Genomic DNA, 19,260 nt, shown 5'->3' on the forward strand with positions numbered 1-19,260 from the left:
AGTGACTTTGAAAAAAAAAACCCATCAATGGTGAATGAATATAAAAAAAAGAAATCATTAAAAATAGTGTCACTCATTATTGCAAGTCTTGGCGGTAATTACACCTGCGCAAATCATTTTGTCACCATCTTAGGGTTCTAGACATTTACCCTCAGAAATTACCCGCCTGCACCGTGGAAATTACCCCCTCGTGGGATATACCCAGGAAGTTATTAAAAAAATTTCCTCCCCACTGAAAATTCCCTCGGATGATTCAGCCCCACCGCAGAAACTCAGAGGATTGCCCATTTCTTATTCACACCTCTACCTCATAGTCGCTGAAACTTCGGAGGGTGCTCGTTAGATCAGAAATTGAGACTTCAAGTCCTTTTTTTATAGGTCGAAAGTGATTGGAGACCAACCAGTCACGGGGAAGGGGTATTTTCCAGGAAGGTATTTTCGGAGGGAGGATTTTCTGGGGGTGGATTTTAGCGTGGGGGGGGGGGATAAACGCTGGACTTGGATATATCCATATTTTTTTTGTCCACACTTATTGAAATTACCTCTTTTTGCTGTCTGTGGTATACATACACTACAATAATACTGTCGGTGGTAACGTATAATTTTATAAATAATTAATTATTTCATTTGGGTAACTGAGTAACAATTATTTCGCTCGGTAACTAACTGCGTTGCTATCCTTGTGCCACTAAAAATGATCTCTAATCAAAAGAACAACAATAATAGCCTAATAGCGGTAAAACACATTTTGAGAATCATTATTACTTTAGTTTAATCATCAAACTTAAAATGTTGCTCTTAGTATCTACTTTCAATTTTTCTTATTTTCGAAATATTTGTCTGATTATTATGTTTTATAATGTGGTTTTAAATATAATACTATTTTTTAACTGAAGTGGGTCTCTTGAAATTAATAAATGCGTCGCTCAGTAACCTGCAGATCATAGGTTGCCAACTCGTGGAAAATATCATTGATCTCCTGAGAGAATTAACCAATTGATCCACATTAGTAGTTTCCCAAAGTTCGTTCGGCCGAACCCCTTGGGTCCCAGGTAATTTCCTCTGGAATTATACAAAATGAATTTTTCTCAAAGGAAGCTTACTTCGATTAGTAATACTAGTTCAATGGTGATGTAGCCCAGATAATTTTGAAGTGCGAGAATTCCATACAGGCAAATAGGAACAGGTTTGGAGAAGGTGATGGAGCATGATTTTTGAAACCAGCAAAAGCAGGTCAACCATGTAAAAAAATTGCAAAATGTATGGGTAATCTGGGCATTTAGTAGGGTGGGGGAGGGTCCGATATGAAAATGTCCTTCCTTTCCTGTAGATCTACAATGTTGATAATGCATAGGAATTTTACGCTGATCCCCTGATCCTGATTCGTCGTCAAGAATGTTCGATGTCTGTGTAATCAAACAGTTAGCGGTAACGAACTGCAAGTAAGGAGCGACCCGGCTCGATAGTTGCTGAAATTATAAAACATGGAGTTTTGATACCAGTAGATATATACAAAAAAATGGAATTTTTATGCTAAGTTCAAATATGTAAGTTTCGTTAAGTTTAATTTTTACCCATCAAAAGTTACGAGCATGAAAAAATTTGCCTGATTTTCGAAAAAAGGGGGAAACCCCCCTAAAAGTCATAGGATCTTAACGAAAGTCACACCATCAGATTCAGCGTATCCGAGAACCCTGTTGTAGAGGTTTTAAGCTCCTATCAGAAAAAAAGGGAAATTTTGTATTTTTTCCCAGAAGAAAGATCACGGATGCGTGTTTATTTGTTTTCCCCCCTTTACTGGCTACGAAACACAAAAATTTGAATAACATCCCAAATACTATTTATAGAATACAAAAAGTTCAAATATAATCCAAATAGTTTCTGCAAAACAGATATAATTCTTACAAAATACATAAAAACTTTACACAATTCTAAAAAAGTTCTAGAAGAATGAAAAATTGTGGGTGTAGAACAAAAAAAAAATTGATATAAAACACAAAAATACTAACAACATCCCAAGCACTTTTTATAGAATACAAGAAGTTTGAACCTAATCTAATATAATTTTGACAAAATAAAAAAATTATTCGCACAAAATGCAAAAATACTTTGCACAATTTTAAAATAGTTCTAACAGAATGGAAAATAGCTGATGCAGAAAACAAAATACTTGCTAAAAAATACAAAAACTCTAACAACATCCCAAATACTTCTTGTAGAAGGCAAAAAGTTCATACATAATCAAATATAATTCCTACACAACAGAGATAATTCTTACAAAACACAAAAATACTTCGTACAATACTAAAATAGTTCTAACAGAATGAAAAATGATTGTGCAGAACACAAAATACTTGCTACAAAACACAATAATTCTAACTGATGAAAAATTTTAACTGATTTTAAACTAAGTTCGTTTGGGCTCAGCACGCGTGCACGCACGTTTGCTTAACAGAAATGGAGCTAGCTTAAAATCAGTTGCATAATATAAAATAGGTAAAAAAAAATGGTGGTAGGTTTTTGTAGGTCCCCGGGGGCAGCTGAAGGTTGGCTGTAGGTATCCGGGGGAGCCTTTGGTTGGATTCAGGTACTTGGGGGGCAGCTGTAAGCTGATTTCAGATACCCGGCGTGTAGTGGGCTGGCTGGAGGTACCCGGGGTTGGTATTATGAAAGTATGTTTTATTCTGTTAGAAGTATATGGATTTGTGCAAAGTATTTTTGGTTTATTTTGTGAGAATAATTTTTGTTTTCTAAGAACTATTTCGGATTTTTTTAGAACTTATTTTGTTTTCTACAAATTATTTCTGTTTTGTAGGAATTATTTTGGACTACGTTTGAACTTTTTTGTATTCTATAAAAAGTGTTTGGGATGTTGTTAGAATCTTTTGTGTTTTGTTGCAAGTTTTTTTATTTCCGCACCAATTATATTTGATTCTATTACAACTATTTGAAAATTGTGCTAAGTATTTTGTATTTTGTAAGAATTATTTCTGTTTTGTAGGAACTACTTTGGATTATGTTTCAACTTTTTTGTATTCTATAAGAAGTATTTGTCTTGTTGTTAGAATTTTTGTGTTTTATAGCATGCATTTTTGTTTTGCGCAATTTTTTTTTTCATTTGGTTAGAACTATTTTAGAATCGTGCAAAGCATCTTTATATTTTGTAAGAATTATTTCTGTTTTGTTAGAATTATTCTTGATTATCTTTGAACAGTACAAATGTTCTATTAGAAGTATTTGGGATGCTTTTAGAATTTTTGTGTTTGTAGCAAGCATTTTGTGTTCTGCACCGACCATTTTCATTCTGTTAGAACTATTTTAGAATTGTGCAAAGTATTTTTACATTTCTGTTTTTGGGCAGTTTTTTGTGTTATGTTTGAACTTTAGTGTTCTATAAGAAGTATTATGGGTGCTGTTGGAATTTTTGTGTTTTATAGCAGGTATAATGTGCTATATCAACTATTTTTTTTATTCCGTTAGAACTTTTTTAGGATTGCGTAAAGTATTTTGTATCTTGTAAGAATAATGTTTTGTTTTGTAGGAATTATTTGGATTGTATTTGAACTTTTTTGTATTACATAAAAAGTATTTGGGATGTTATTAGAATTTTTGTGCTTTCTAGCAAGTATTTTGTGTTCTGCACCAACTATTTTCATTATGTTAGAAGTTTTTAGAATTGTGCAAGATTTTTTTTTTATTTCGTCAGAATGATTTTTTGTTTTATAGGAATTATTGAGAATATGTTTGAATTTTTTTATTCTGTAAGAAGTATTTGGGGTGTTGTTAGAATTTGTGTGTTGCACCGACTATTTTTCATTTGGGAGAGATGCCACAGACAAAGTTTTAAAAGAAGAACAGTGCGGTTTTAGAAAACTTGGAGGATGTGTCGACCAAATTTTCACTCTTAGGTTAATAATTGAAAACTGCCTTAGTTGTCAAACACCTTGGTCCTCAGTTTTATATATTATGAGCAAGCGTTCGATTCTGTTGATAGGAGTGCTTTTACAAAGTCTTATCCTTATATGGTATACCAGACAAATGCATTAAAGAGAGTAGTGCTATGTACGAGAATAATACTGCTGCGGTTTAGGCAGGAAATGAGGTTAGCAGCTGGTTTGGTATTAAATCAGGAGTTAAGCAGTGTTGTTTTATACCCTTTTATATGGATCATTTTGATGAACTTGGTCTTAAAGGGCACAGGAAAGGCAATGGGAGACCACAGAATCAAATGGGGAGGAAAAACTCTCCTTGACCTAGGTTATGCTGATGAGCTAATCATACTAGATGAAATGTGAGCAAAATTGAATGAATTTTTAGAGGTTTTGTGAGTTGAGGTTGGTAGAATAGGTTTGAGAATTAATGTTAAGAAGACTAAGTCACTAAGGCTAAGGGAAAGTGAAGACGAAAAGGTAACGTTGGGTAACGAAAAGATTGATCAGGTGGGCAGCATCACGTACCTTTGCACTATCTATCTATCTATATATATAAAAATAAGTTGTCTGTCTGTCTGTGGATCAGGTGACGTCATGTTTCTGTGTCGGCTGACGTCATGTTTTCAAAATCACAGACCGGGACATCGGGACACAAATGACGACCGGGACACCGGCACATAGGGAATATAAATGACGACACTCAAAGAGAAAGCGACCGGGACAAAAGGAATGTTCGATTAGCAATCACCATCAACAAAGCACCGGGACACAAATGACGGCCGGGACACAGGGAGTATAAATGACGACCAGGACATAAGTAAAAAAAAACTAAAAAAACTAAAAAAAGGTAAAAACTACAAAAAAACTAAAAAGAAAAAAAAAAACTAAAAACTAATAAAAAAACTAAAAAAGCTAAAAAACTGAAAAAACTAAAAAAGAAAAAAATAAAAAAGGAAAAAAAATGAAAAATAAAGGAGAAAAACAAAACTAAAAAACGAATGTATATACAGACCGGGACACCGGGATACAAATGACGACCGGGACACAGGGAATATAAATGACGACCAGGACACAGGGGCACAACTACAACGGGGACGCCGGGGGGCACAGGGGGATATAAATGACGGCCGGGACACCGGGACACAAGGAATATAAATGACTCCCGGGACACTCAAAGAGAAATCACAGACTGGGACACCGGGACACAAATGACGACCGTGACACAGGGAATATAAATGACGACCGGGACACAGGGACAAAACTACAAAGGAGACGCCGGGGGGCACAGGGGGATATATAAATGACGATGGAGACACAGGGAATGGTCGATTAGCAATCACCATCAACAAAGCTCAAGGGCAATCATTAGAATCATGAGGTATAGATCTTAATACGGATTGTTTTCCCATGGACCATTATATGTTGCATGTTCCAAGAGTTGGTAAACCTGACAATCTATTTATATGCACAGACAATGGGACAGCAAAGAATGTTGTATATTCGCAAGTTTTACGTAGTTAAAAACATATATATATATATATATATATATATATATATATATATATATATATATATATATATATATATATTCACAGGTGGGACATAGGGACACAACTACAATGGCGCGTAACTAATATGGTGCGTAACGACTTACGCGCGCGGGGGGGCTTGGGGGGGGCGCCAAGCGCCCCCACCAACTAGGTGTTGGGGTGGCGCGAAGCGCCACCCCAACAGCTAGTTATTAATAAAGACAGTATGATCAGTGAAGATGTTAAAGTAGAATAGCCAAGGCTCAGGGTGTGATTTCACAGTTAAAACAAGTTTGGAAGAACAAGAAAATAAGTCTGCCAACCAAGATTAGAATATTGGAAGGTATAATGATAACAGTGGTCAAATATGGCTCTGAAGCATGGGCGCTCCGAAAAGTGGATGAAGATTTACTAGATGTTTTCTAGAGAAATTGCCTACGGATTGTTCCGTGTACCCGTCTGTATAACCTTATTTCAAACTGTAGTTTGTACGAAAAATATGGTTCAATCCTGCTCTCAAGGGCTATAATGAAAGAAAGGTTGAGATGGCTAGGCCACGTTCTGCGGATGAAGGATGACAGATTGCCGAAATTTGTCCTTTTCAGCGAACCGCCTAGAGCTAAACGGAAATCAGTACGCCCTCGTCTGGGGTGGGAAGATGTCATAAATAAAGATTTATAGGAAATGGGATCTTCATGCGAGGGTGTGAAGAGGGAGGCTTTGAATAGATTGGGATGGGATTAGGATAGGAATTGTTTTGGAATATGTTTGAACTTTTTGTATTCTATAATGAAGTATTTGGGATGTTAGAATTTTTTTGTAGCATTTATTTTGTGTTCTGCACTAGCTATTTTACATTCTATTAGAATTATTAAAAAATTTTGAAAAATACTTGTATATTCTGTAAGAATTATTTCTGTTTGGAGGAATTATTTTGGATTATGTATGAGCTTTTGAGCTTTTCGTCTTCTATAAGAAGTATATTGATGTCGTTAGAATCTTTGTGTTTTGTAGCAAGTATTTTGTATTATGCATTAGTTATGTGTTCTCTACTCGCAAAAAAGTAAAAAAAAAATTAAAAACTAATTTCGATTCATTTTCAAAGTTTTTGTTATCCTCCCCCCTGAAAGAAATCCTGGTTAGACATGTTTTTGCCTTTTAACCATTGGCTAATACACAGACTAGGTTCAATCCCATTGTCTATATCATGACTTCCCATGATGTTACTTTTTATTGGAATGATTTCTTTCTTTCATAGGTTTGTCTCGAGTGTGTGTCTAATTTCTTATCAACCTAAGTGCCTATTCTGTTTGTAACCAGTCGGAAGAAGCGGCTTCAAAATTGTTTTAGAACTTCCTTAGGAAACACCATGCATTCACATGGGTGAAAGGCGTATTGCCGTTTGATTGGTCAGATGCAATCCCAATCTAAAAATATTGAAAAGTTAGAGCCTAAACATATTTTTTGTTACCAATCCCTGGAAATATTGTCTGTGCTTCCCCTCCACCTTCAAAGACTGCGATCTTATACAACTATGACTAAGACCATATGTACGCCGAAGCTGAGAGAACTGGTGTTGAATAGCCACCTAAAAAAGCCATCAGGCTACCCTCCCTGAGCAAAATTAAAACCATTTTTATATCAAGTCTAACACCTCAACTTCTCCTTCAACTGAAACGAATACCCTGGTTTGCTCCAAAGGTTTTGATTCTGTGGATCTGTATCTTCCATTTTTGTTTAAATCCTCTCACTTTTGATCCCCCTGTGTGTAAAACAGTTGCCTTAAATATATAAATACTTCTATGGAAATTTCAGGGTGGCAAACATGACCATGATGTCGAGCTGGGTAAGATCCGAGTTAATGATGCATTGCCAAATGACTCGGAACGAGCTGGATCCCCTGCGGCCCTGTTGACACATCATAATCCTTACACTAACACCGTCCAAGGAGTTGGCACCATGCACCAGAAATCTTGGAGACATTTCACCAGAGAAGCACTGCCAAATATCGATAACTATCGCAACCTTTTTTCTCTTAGAGTCGGACAGAGGCCGACTTTAGATGAGCTTCATAATCCGTCATTAGGCAACCGAAGACAGGTATCAATTTTAAGTTCAGGCAATTTTTTCTTCCCTCTCCCATTCTTTCTTCGCCTCTCTTATTCTAACCTTTATCTCTCGTAAACTGGATAATGAAAAGTGTTGAAACAAATCTTTGAAGAGGTACGCGAAATTGTGATGTTTTAACTCTTAGCCATGTAAAAAACATTGTAAAACATTTAAAACATTTATATTTTTTGTAAAAAATTTTCCATTTGTTATGGACTAAGCTATGTGTTGATAATTCTTAAATTTTCTGAATCTTGGCATTGCTTTTGCGTTTTCCTTTTTATTTCGCTTCTACCAAGCCCGAGAATGTGCGTTATTTTTTTAGAGGAGGGGAGGGGCAAATTGTGACCTCGGAAAATTACCAAAAGTAGAAGAAGTGTTCAGAAATTACAAGGAAAGTGTAAAAATCTTGTACTTTTTTTTGGGGGGGGGGGTAATGCTACTCTTAATTGTTTTGGTGTGACACGACCAACTTTGTTAAGAAATGAAAGGTGAATCGCTGATTGAAGCTTTTTTTTTATCTTAACTAGATAAAAAACATTGACTGGTCACATTGTGGTTGACGAGTCAGAGCTGGTCAAGCACAAGCGGGAGAAAACAAAACCTTGAGGTTCGTAATGCACTTCTTCAAGTCTAAGACGTTTTTCAAGGAAGAAAAAACTGATTTTCTTCACTTCCTTTTGGTTTTCATCAATCACTGTCTACATTTCATAAAGACATATTGCATAATATTATTTAATACTATTCAAGTATCTTGGATTTTTTATGGCACTTGGTATTTACCAAGTGACATATATTGACCGCAAATTCTGTCAGTCTGTTGGTCTTTCTGGCGGTCTGTCTGTCGGTCCCGGTTTTGCTAGTTTAGGCACTCCTAGATAAGCCAAGACTATGAAATTTGGCAGGCGTATCAGGAACCAGACCACATTAAATTAAAAATAATCTTTTCCCCAATTTGACCATCTGGGGGGGGGGGTTAATTGGGAAAAATTAGAACAAATGAGTTATTTTCAACTTACGTACGGGTGATCGTATCATAATGGAATTTGACATTTAGAGGAATATTGTGTCTCTGAGCTCTTATTTTAAATCCCGACCGGATCCAGTGAGATTGCGGGGGGGGGGGGGGGAGTTGAAGGTGGAAACCCAGAGTCTTGGAAAACGCTTAGAGTGGAGGGATCGGGATGAAACCTGGTAGGAAAAATAAGCACAAATCTGAGATGAGTGATTGACGTAACTGAACATATCCGCTCTCTTTGGGGGAGCTGGGGGGAGGGTTAATTCTGAAAATTAGAAAAATAAGGTATTTTTAACTTACGAAGGAATGATTGGATCTTAATGAAATTCCATATTCAGAAGGACCCCGTAACTCAGATATCTTATTTTAAATCCCGACTGGATCTAGTGCCATGGGGGGAGTTTGGGGGAACCGAAAATCTTGGAAAACGCTTAGAGTTGAAAGATCTGGACGAAACTTGGTGGGAAGAATAAGCACAAGTCCAATATATGTGACTTACATAACCGGACCGGATCCACGCTCTTTAGGGGAGTTGGGTGGGGGTAATTCGGAAGAATTAGAAAAATTAGGTATTTGTAACTTACGAACGGGTGATCAGATCTTAATGAAATTTGGTATTTAGAAGTACCTTGTGCTTCAGCGCTATTATTTTAAATCCCAACCAGATCCGGTGACAGTGGGGGGAGTTGGAGAGGGAAACCGGAAATCTTGGAAAACGTGAATATTGAAGTATCTTTAACTTACGAGTGGGTGGTCAGATCTTAATGAAACTTGATATATGGAAATATCTTATGTCTCAGATGCTCCGTTTTCCATCCAAATGGGATCCGAGAACACGGAGGGTTGGATGGGGGAAGCAGAAATTTTGGAAACTGGAAATCTTGAAAAACGCCTAGAGTGGATAGATCGGGACGAAGCTTGATGGGAAGAATAAGCACAAGTAATACTGACAAGTAACTAGTAAGACTGACGTAACCGGACTGGATCTGTTCTCTTTGGGGGAGTTAGGGGGGTCCAGTGCTTTGGCGAGCTCTGTGCTTCTGGACATGCTAGTCAGGGAACTGCGCAATTCTTCGATTTTTTTTTTCCTCGATTTGACCATCTGGGGGGCAGAGGAAAAATTAGAAAAAATGAGGTATTTTTAAATTACGAGTGGGTGATCGGACTTTAATGAATTTCGATATTTAGAAGGACCTCGTGTCTCAGAACTCTTATTTCACAGAATGTGACTTATTTGAAATCCCAACCGGCATTAAGCTTCTGATTTTGCTTTTAAATCAGTCTATTGATTCTTCGAGTTTTGCTAGAGCTCATACCATTGAGCTCTTATCTCTTCCGACCTCACCACAAGTGCCATGCGAGCTGTTAGCTCTTATTGGTTAGGGGTATGACTATTGTGGGACAGTGACGTAACAAGGAAAAATTTGATGGTTCATTGCTATTTCCAAGGAGTATACACTTCTTCTTTTCCCTTTGAAGATAATAATGATCTAGTGGTGCACAATTAAAATTTTTCAATATAAAAAGTAAGTTCGTCGAAAAAAATTTCGCTTATAATCGCTAAGGTTCATGTTCACTTAGCGTGGCGGGCCACGCTAAGTGAACCTAAAATTTATTCATAGAATTGTTTTGGAATTACAGAATATTAAGTACATATATTACTATATAAAACTGACACATTAAGTTTTTATTTATGACTGAGTTAACCGGTTATGCAAATCAGGCGCAGGTGGATATGGTTGCTAGACCGTAATAGGAATATGTCAATGAGGTTCTGATGTTAAAATATAAATTATGTCCTGTAATGAATATGCAAATGAGGTTTAGGGTGTATGCAAATGAGGTTTAGGGTATATGCAAATTTTGCTCCATGCGCCTCTGTTGATGCTATACTACTCACACATTGATCTTCCTCATCTACATTGTTCTGTTGATCTTCTTTTGAGAACAGGTTACCTATCGGTGTTGACAATTAACGAGTATGAAAATGTCACATATGATATGACCTTTACGCGTGGCATTGACAAACCACGAATTAAACTTTTGCTGCTTGATCACAGTTCATTACCACAAACCATTAATAAGGGGAAACTCGGCCCAATAGTAACAAAATCTCTAAAAAACGGAATTTTGATAACAAAAGATACATCAAAAGAATTGGTTTTTTATTTAGATCCCAGATATGTAAAGTTTGTTAAGTTTAATGTTAGTCACCAAGAGCTAGGAGCCATAGAAAATTAGGGAATTATGTTTATTAGAGGCAATAATATGGCGTTACCTATAGTTAAGAGTCATAAGCCTTCAATGTGTTATTATTCATTTGATTTTATTGAAAAACACTTCTATGGATGTTTATTCATTTTTCCAGAGATGATAGTATCAAACTTGTGGTCCCAGAATACTGTCAGCGTGTTTGTTCAAATTGAAAAAAAAAAAAAAATGTGGTGAAGTTTCACCACACAGCGCACACATCGCTGTGTGGAGCGATGTTTGAGAAGTTTTAGGTATCGATATTTATTTCTAGAAGTCTTAGGTACCCAATATAATACTTCTGAAAAGTGTCGATACCTGTATACTCTTGAGGAATATGAAGTTCTTCACCCTTAAAGTTGATACTGATACTGTTGATACCGTTTTTTCCAGTCATTTTTCTTCATTGGCTACGTAGACAAGGAGGCTCGATCCAAGGAAGCTTGGACTTAGTTTGTACCTCCAATCATGCATACTTAAATTCTTGGCAAAGTTCTGATTTTAACAAGTTATAATATACTTGTTAAGTAATATACTGTTAGTTTAGTACCTTCTGTACTAAACGCGTATGTAAAGAATTGGTCAGATGCGTAATTCGTGGTCCTTCTCGCTGGGGCTGCGTGGATCATGTCCCCACTGGAGGCACTTTTTTGGACCTTTTGATGGTTTTGAGTAAAATATGAGGAATATGAAGGTAGTGTTGTCGGCCATTGTTGCCAAATTAGTAACTTTGGGTTAAACAAGGCCATAATAGGCTACTATCAACCAGGAATTTTGAAATAGCCAATTCGTTTAAAACTATTGAACACCTCCTAAAGACCCAAAATCATGTTTCCGCGGGATGGTGCATTCCTTTCATATATATATATATATATATATATATATATATATATATATATATATATATATATATATATATATATATATATATATACATATAACTAACTATCTTACTAAGCGACCTGAGGCTGACATAGCTCCACTCATTGCTCCCTCCCATGTACTTAATACTTATTTAAGGTATTTTTTCATGGCCTTTTCCACCTTATTCGAGGACGAACTGCTTTTCCTTTCGCCACAACTGGACTGCAAAAAGCACTATTTTTGGGAAGCTATCAGTTTTTGTCCGCAAATTTTACCTAAACATCTTCCAAACCAGGTCTGTAATAAAATCCTTTTTCTGCCTCCCTATCCCAAGAAGGGAGACCTTACATGCACTTTCTCATAGTGGTCTCGGGTTAGACCTTTCATGAGTTCGCTTAATCATAACCCTGACAACAAGCAGCGTTGTATGTGATTTTAAGAAGGGGCGCTTCTCGTGAAAGTAACAGCCAAGTAAACAACTTAAAAGTAAACTGAATTCATGTAAACTCTGGGAGAATCATGGCCCGGATTCCAGAATGAAACCAGCAATGCTGGCAACTCGAACTCAAAATCCTATATTGACGCTTAGTCTCTAGCAATAACCTATTAGTTCCTTTCCCTCTTTCAAACTTGGACTTTTTTCGTCTGCTATATATTAGTGGTCTCTCGGTCAGGATTGATTAAATTACTGAAATATTTGTTAGAGGATACACACTTACGTAGTAACGTTTATGGTGTTATTTGGTAACCAAGGGGGGAGAAGCCCAAAGAGTCCTATGCTTTATAGGAAACCAAGAAAAAAGGACATTACTTATAATTTAGCTAAAGACGTTAAAGATCCCGCGATATATTTCAGATGGTTTTGCCAACGAAGTACTTCACATACTCATAAGTCGATATTCACAAGTGAGATAAAAGATATTCAAAGCTCAAAGTATCACTCATTATAGGATCGGAGGAAATTTTGGAATATATATATATATATATATATATATATATATATATATATATATATATATATATATATATATATATATATATATAGAAATGTTGTCGCAGCGCCATTTATTTTGAATTGTGTTTCTAATTGAGCGGATTTGCTTAAAAATTAGCCACATGGTAAATATGAATTCTATAATTGATTAGTTCATTCAGGTTTTTTTGCAATGTGTTAATATTTGTGATTTGGTAAAATTTATAATATTTAGTTTACCTATTGTTGCTAAAGGGAGGGATATATTAACAGGATAAGGTTGTTTTGGTTTTACTTGGTTGTTTTACATTTACTGTTTTTTTTCTTTCATAGGCATATATTTTGGGGGTGATACCTGACGCGGGGATGCCATGGATATTCTGTGGTAGCCACAACACTGTGCTGGGTAGAGAATTTAGAGTGGCGAAGCCCTATATAGGCCAGTGTATTCTCCTGATGAGCCCTTATGTTGGGTGTTGCCTCTGAATTATTTGTCTATATTATTTTTTCTATTGTTTGGTAAATGACGACTTATACTTATTGACGACATGACTGCCTGTCCATGATAATTGACGTGATATTCGTCAATTGACATGATATTGACGACATGATATTCTTTATGGTTGATTGTGTGTGGCTATGCTGTTTGACCTATGTGATTGTATGGATGAGTTGGGTTAAGGCCCTCATTCAAGTGCTGGTCTATATTAATCACTAATTTAGGAAAACAGTCTTCCTTTGTTTTTTTTTTTTTTTTTTTTTTTTTTTTTTTTTTTTTTGTGTTTGTGCTGTTGCATTGGTGGTTTCTCTTTTCATGATATATATATATATATATATATATATATATATATATATATATATATATATATATATATATATATATATATATATGGGAAATCCCATAATTTGGAAGTTTCGTCGGAATGACTTGGTTCATTCTTTTATGTACAATATTGGAAATTTAAACGTTGACTCTTTGAAAGGAAAGATTTCCCCAAGCTCAAATGCGTGTCCAGAATTTTTGATGAGGGTATCTTTGAGGGGGACGGGGTACCAAGCATTTTTCACCATAAATGTTTTTACATACACTTATGTTACTCTTTAAGAGTAGGACAGAAATTTTGTACTTTTCCAGACTAAGCTGGTGTTTTTAGTTTTAACGCAGCTTTTCACCTTCATGTCAAAGTTTTTTTTTAATAGTATGAAGTACTTGTATCTAGTATCACTGACAAGTTTTGTTTTGTCTTTTCTTTGTAATAAAAAACCAATTACTTCCGCTATAAGCTCGAAAAAAAGTGAAAGCTACTTAAGATCAACGACCACTCGTAATTGTTTATTAATGGAAGCATGAGTTCTCGCACTGGAGTGGCTGGAATTGAGAATTTTCACCTAAGCTGGAGTCTCAAAAATTCACCTGTAATTGTATCAGCTCTTATATTTTTTGAGTTTTTGCAGTGTAAGCAATCTCAAGACTAGTCCTATACAAGGGCTCCAGCAAAAAATCCCTGGAGGGAGCAAACGCAATATCAGTGATGGTTGAGTGATAGAGAATATATTTCAGGAAATTGTTTTCGTAGGAATCAGTTTATTTTTAAATATGTTTAGGAAAAAACTCTCAAATGAAAAGACCAGTTAAACATCATGCAAAAAAAAAAAAAACAGTAAATTTTAATCGGAGAAGATTCCTGGCAAAGGGATCAATTTATTTAATCAATAATATATTTAATTATTATGCATTTAATCTTAAATGAAAATCAAATTCGAACCAAAATTACAGAGATTTATTGCTTTCATACATTATAACAGATGTAGAGTTGTCTTTATGCAATTTCCTATGCCTTAGAATAGTTTGTAGAAGGAGCAGAGATGCTCAAAGTCATCCTGCCTGCATATATACCACGTTTTGTTTTTATAATGGACATGTAAAATGTGCCTCTTTCAAAACTTAACAATTCTCCCCCTCGGACTTAAATCTCTTACATACTCAGACATTAAAAAAAAAATAGAATAACGAAAGAAAAAACTTACTATCCAGCTGTCAAATTAACCATCTTTCTTTTTATTATCCTATTCAACAAAATGAAATGAACAGGTTAAAAAAAAAAAATTCACAAGAGAATCTAATCAAATAGTTTGCTATAAGAAAATCAAACAGTTCGTGGCAATGAACTGTAGTAAGGAGCGACCCGAAACTCTAAATAGTAATAGTAATAGTAATCGAAACTCTAAAAAACTGAATTTTGATACCAATATATCCATCAAAAGAATTGGATTCTTATGCTGTTTTTAAATATGTAAGTTTAATCAAGATTAGTCTTACCCATCAAAATTTACGATCCTGAGAAAGTTTGCCTTATTTTCGAAAAAAGGGGGAACATCCCCTAAAAGTCGTAGAATCTTATTGAAAATCACACCATCAGATTCAGGATATCAAAGAACCCTACTGCAGAGGTTTCAAGCTCATATCTGCAAAAATGTGGAATTTTGATATTTTGCCAGAAGAAAGATCACGAATGAGTGTGTATTTGTTGTGTTTTTTTTTTCTTTTCCCCCGGAGTGATCGTATTGACCCAGTTGGTCTAGAATGCAGGGAGAAGGCTCGTTCCAATGAAATGAAAAGTTCTAGTGCCCTTTTTAAGTGACCGAAAAATGGGAGGGCAACTAGACCCCCTCCCACGTCACTTTCCCAGAATTGTCCTATTAAAATTTTAGGATAGCTATTTTCTTCAGCATAGTTGAAAGGTCCAATAACTATGTCTTCGGAGATAAAATATATAAGTTCTATTATAAATGTGGAATTACTTAATTTTTTCTTTGCCAGACGGAAGATCACGGACGCGTGTTATGTTTTTTTTTTGTTGATGTTTTTTCCAGGTGTGATCGTATCGACCCAGTGGGCCTAAAGCATCGAGAGAGGGCTCATTCTATCGGAAACGAAAAGTACTATTGCCCTTTTTAAGGGATTAAATAAAAAAAAAATAATTTTTTTAGCTGAAAGTAAGGAGCGACATTAAAACTTAAAACGAACAGAAATTACTCCGTATATGAAATGGGCTGTCCCCTCCGCAATCCATCGCTCTTTACGCTAAAGCTTTTAATTGTTTGAAAAAGTAGAATTGTGGCAAAGAGTCAAACTTCAGCGTAAAGAGCGAGGGATTGCGGAGGGGACAACCCATTTCATATACGGAGTAATTTCTGTTCGTTTTAAGTTTTAATGTCGCTCCTTACTTTCAGCTAAAAAATTTTTTTTTTTTTTATTTAATTTCTGAACGTTTTTGAATTAATGCATGTTTGGTTTTGGCTCTCCGCACATAAATTATTAAAATGAAACTTGTATATTAATTCTTTTTTTGGCTAAATGGCTTTCTCTTAGTTTTGATCAGACGATTTTGAGAAATAAGGGGTGGAGAAGGAGGCCTAGTTGCCCTCCAATTTTTCGGTTACTTAAAAAGGCAACTAGAACTTTTAATTTTTAATGAACGTTTTTATTAGTAAAAAATACACGTAACTTAAGAATTAACTTACGTAACAAACTTTCATACCTTATATTTTTATTATGTATACGAGGGGGTTTGTACCCTCGTTAATACCTCGCTCTTTACACTAAATCGTAAGTTTTGTCCCAATTCTTTAAGAATGACCCCTGAATCAGAAAGGCCGTAGAATAAATAGTTGAAATTATTAAAAATACTTTAGCATAAAGAGCAAGGTATTTATCTCCTCCTAAATACCTCGCTCTTTATGCTAAAGTATTTTTAGAACCCCTCATATGCGTAATTATCTCTGTTCGTTTTAATTTTCAATGCTACTTCTTCCTTTCATTTGAAAAAACGTTTTCATGTTTATTTTTCATTGTTTTCTTATAGTATTAAATAAAAAAAACTAGTTTTTTTAACTGAAAGTAAGGAGCGACATTAAAACTTAAAACGAACAGAAATTACTCCGTATATGAAATGGGTTGTCCCCTCCGCAGTCCCTCGCTCTTTACGCTAAAGTTTTTAATTGTTTTAAAAAGTAGAATTGTGGCAAAGAGTCAAACTTTAGCGTAAAGAGCGAGGGACTGCGGAGGGGACAACCCATTTCATATACGGAGTAATTTCTGTTCGTTTTAAGTTTTAATGTCGCTCCTTACTTTCAGTTAAAAAAACTAGTTTTTTTTATTTAATTTCTGAACGTTTTTGAATTAATGCATGTTTGATTTTGGCTCTCCGCACATAAATTATTGAAATGAAATTAGTATATTAATTTTTTTTTGGCTAAAACGTCTGTACACTTCCCAATAACCATTACTATATGTAAACACTGGTCAAAGTTTGTAACTTGCAGCCCCTCCCCCAGGAATTGTGGGGGAGTAAGTCATTCCCAAAGACATAGTTATTATGGTTTTCGACTATGCGGAACAAAATGGCTATCTTAAAATTTTAATCTGTTGACTTTTGGAAAAAAAATAGCGTGGGAGGGGGCCTATTTGCCCTCCAATTTTTTTATCACTTAAAAAGGGCACTAGAACTTTTCATTTCCGTAAGAATGAGCCCTCTTGCGACACTCTAAGACCACCTGGTCGATACGATGACCCCTGGGGAAAAGAAAAAAACAACAACAAACAAACAAATAAACACGCACCCGTGATTTGTCTTCTGGCAAAAAATATGAAATTCCACATTTTTTTAGATAGGAGCTTGAAATTTTTGCTATAGAGTTCTCTGATATACCGAATGCGATAGTGTGATTTTCGTTAAGATTCTATGACTTTTAGGGGATGTTTCCCCCTTTTTTCCAAAATAGGGCAAATTTTCTCAGGCTCGCAACTTTTGATGACAAAGACTAAATTAATTGGAACTTATATATTTAGAATCAGCATAAAAATCAGATTCTTTTGATGTATCTTTTAGCATCAAAATTCCGTTTTTTAGAGTTCCGTTTACTATTGAGCCGGGTCGCCCCTTACTACAGTTCTTTACCACGAACTGTTTGAAAAGAAAATAATTCGGTATTTCGGGGCTTCTCACATTATTACTCCTTTGCGGAAGTTAGGCTCAAAATTGAAAAATGATTATATTTTTTCTCTGGGCCCCTTCCACCTCTTAGTTCGTTTATTTTCCCGTTAGTTTTCACCTGTTTTCGCTTTATAGTTGTGTTATCTCTTAGCAGTTCTTTCGTTAGTTGAGTTATGGTTGTGGTATATATGTTTTATCGCTCGTATAGTTGTGTTATTTTCAAATTATACTCCATAATAGAGAGGCTCCGAACACCCAGCATTGTATATTAAGCTCTGAATTTGACGTTTTTTTCTAACGTGACCAGATTCGTCCTGCGCCCTTTTCATTGAATTTTTTCCCCCATGGCATATTTCTCCAAGGAAAGATCCTCCCACATAGCCCCCTCCCTCAACCCTACCCCCAAAACCAAAAAAATCCCCCTGAAAACGTCTGTACACTTCCCAATAACCATTATTATATGTAAAAACTGGTTGAAGTTTGTAACTTGCAGCCCCTCCCCCAGGAACTGTGGGGGAGTAAGTCACCCCCAAATACATAGTTATTATGATTTTCGACTATGCTGAACAAAATGGCTATCTCAAAATTTTGATCCGTTGACTTTGGGAAAAAATGAGCGTGGGAGGGGGCCTAGATCCCCTCCAATTTTTTTGGTCACTTAAAAAGGGCACTAGAACTTTTCATTTCCGTTAGAATGAGCCCTCTTGCGACATTCTAGGACCACTTGGTCGATACGATGACCCCTGGAAAAAAAAACAAAAAACAAACAAACAAATAAACACGCACCCGTGATTTGTCTTCTGGCAAAAAATGCAAAATTCCACATTTTTGTAGATAGGAGCTTGAAACTTCTAAAGTAGGGTTCTCTGATACGCTGAATCTGATGGTGTCATTTTCGTTAAGATCCTACGACTTTTAGGGGGTGTTTCCCCCTATTTTCCTAAATAAGGCAAATTTTCCCAGGCTCGTAACTTTTGATGGGTAAGACTAAACTTGATGAAACTTATATATTTAAAATCAGCATTAAAATGCGATTCTTTTGATGTAGCTATTAATATAAAAATTAATTTTTTTAGAGTTTTGGTTACTATTGAGCCGGATCGCTCCTTACTACAGTTCGTTACCACGAACTGTTTGATGCTAGAGAACCCTGCGCCCTTTTCATTGAATTCTTCTTCCCCCATGACAGATTCCTCCAAGGAAAGATCCTCCAACATAGCCCCCTCTTCTCATCCCCACCCCCAAACAAAATAAAATCCCCCTGAAAACGTCTGTAAACTTCCCAATAACCATTACTATATGTAAACACTGGTCAAAGTTTGTAACTTGCAGCCCCTCCCCCAGGGATTGTGGGGGAGTAAGTCATCCCCAAAGACATAGTTGTTATGGTTTTCGACTATGCTGAACAAAATGGCTATCTCAAAATTTTGATCCGTTGACTTTGGGAAAAAAATGCTCTTGCGACATTCTAGGACCACTTGATCCATACGATGACCCCTGGGGAAAAGAAAAAAAAAACAAAAAAAAAACAAACAAATAAACACGCACCCGTGATTTGTCTTCTGGCAAAAAATACAAAATTCCACAT

At 35.8% G+C, this 19,260-nt stretch overlaps 1 protein-coding gene across 1 annotated transcript in view; it reads left to right on the top strand.

The window, feature by feature from the left end:
• LOC136027039 (bumetanide-sensitive sodium-(potassium)-chloride cotransporter-like) overlaps positions 1-19,260 on the top strand; it is a 201,629-nt gene that overhangs the window by 27,664 nt on the left and 154,705 nt on the right. The window contains exon 3 of the mRNA XM_065703960.1: positions 7,277-7,561. Within this exon, the coding sequence (XP_065560032.1) occupies positions 7,277-7,561 (285 nt within the window). The remainder of the gene's footprint in view (positions 1-7,276; positions 7,562-19,260) is intronic.

Source organism: Artemia franciscana, chromosome 5, assembly GCF_032884065.1.
Source record: "Artemia franciscana chromosome 5, ASM3288406v1, whole genome shotgun sequence".
Lineage (NCBI taxonomy): Eukaryota > Metazoa > Arthropoda > Branchiopoda > Anostraca > Artemiidae > Artemia > Artemia franciscana.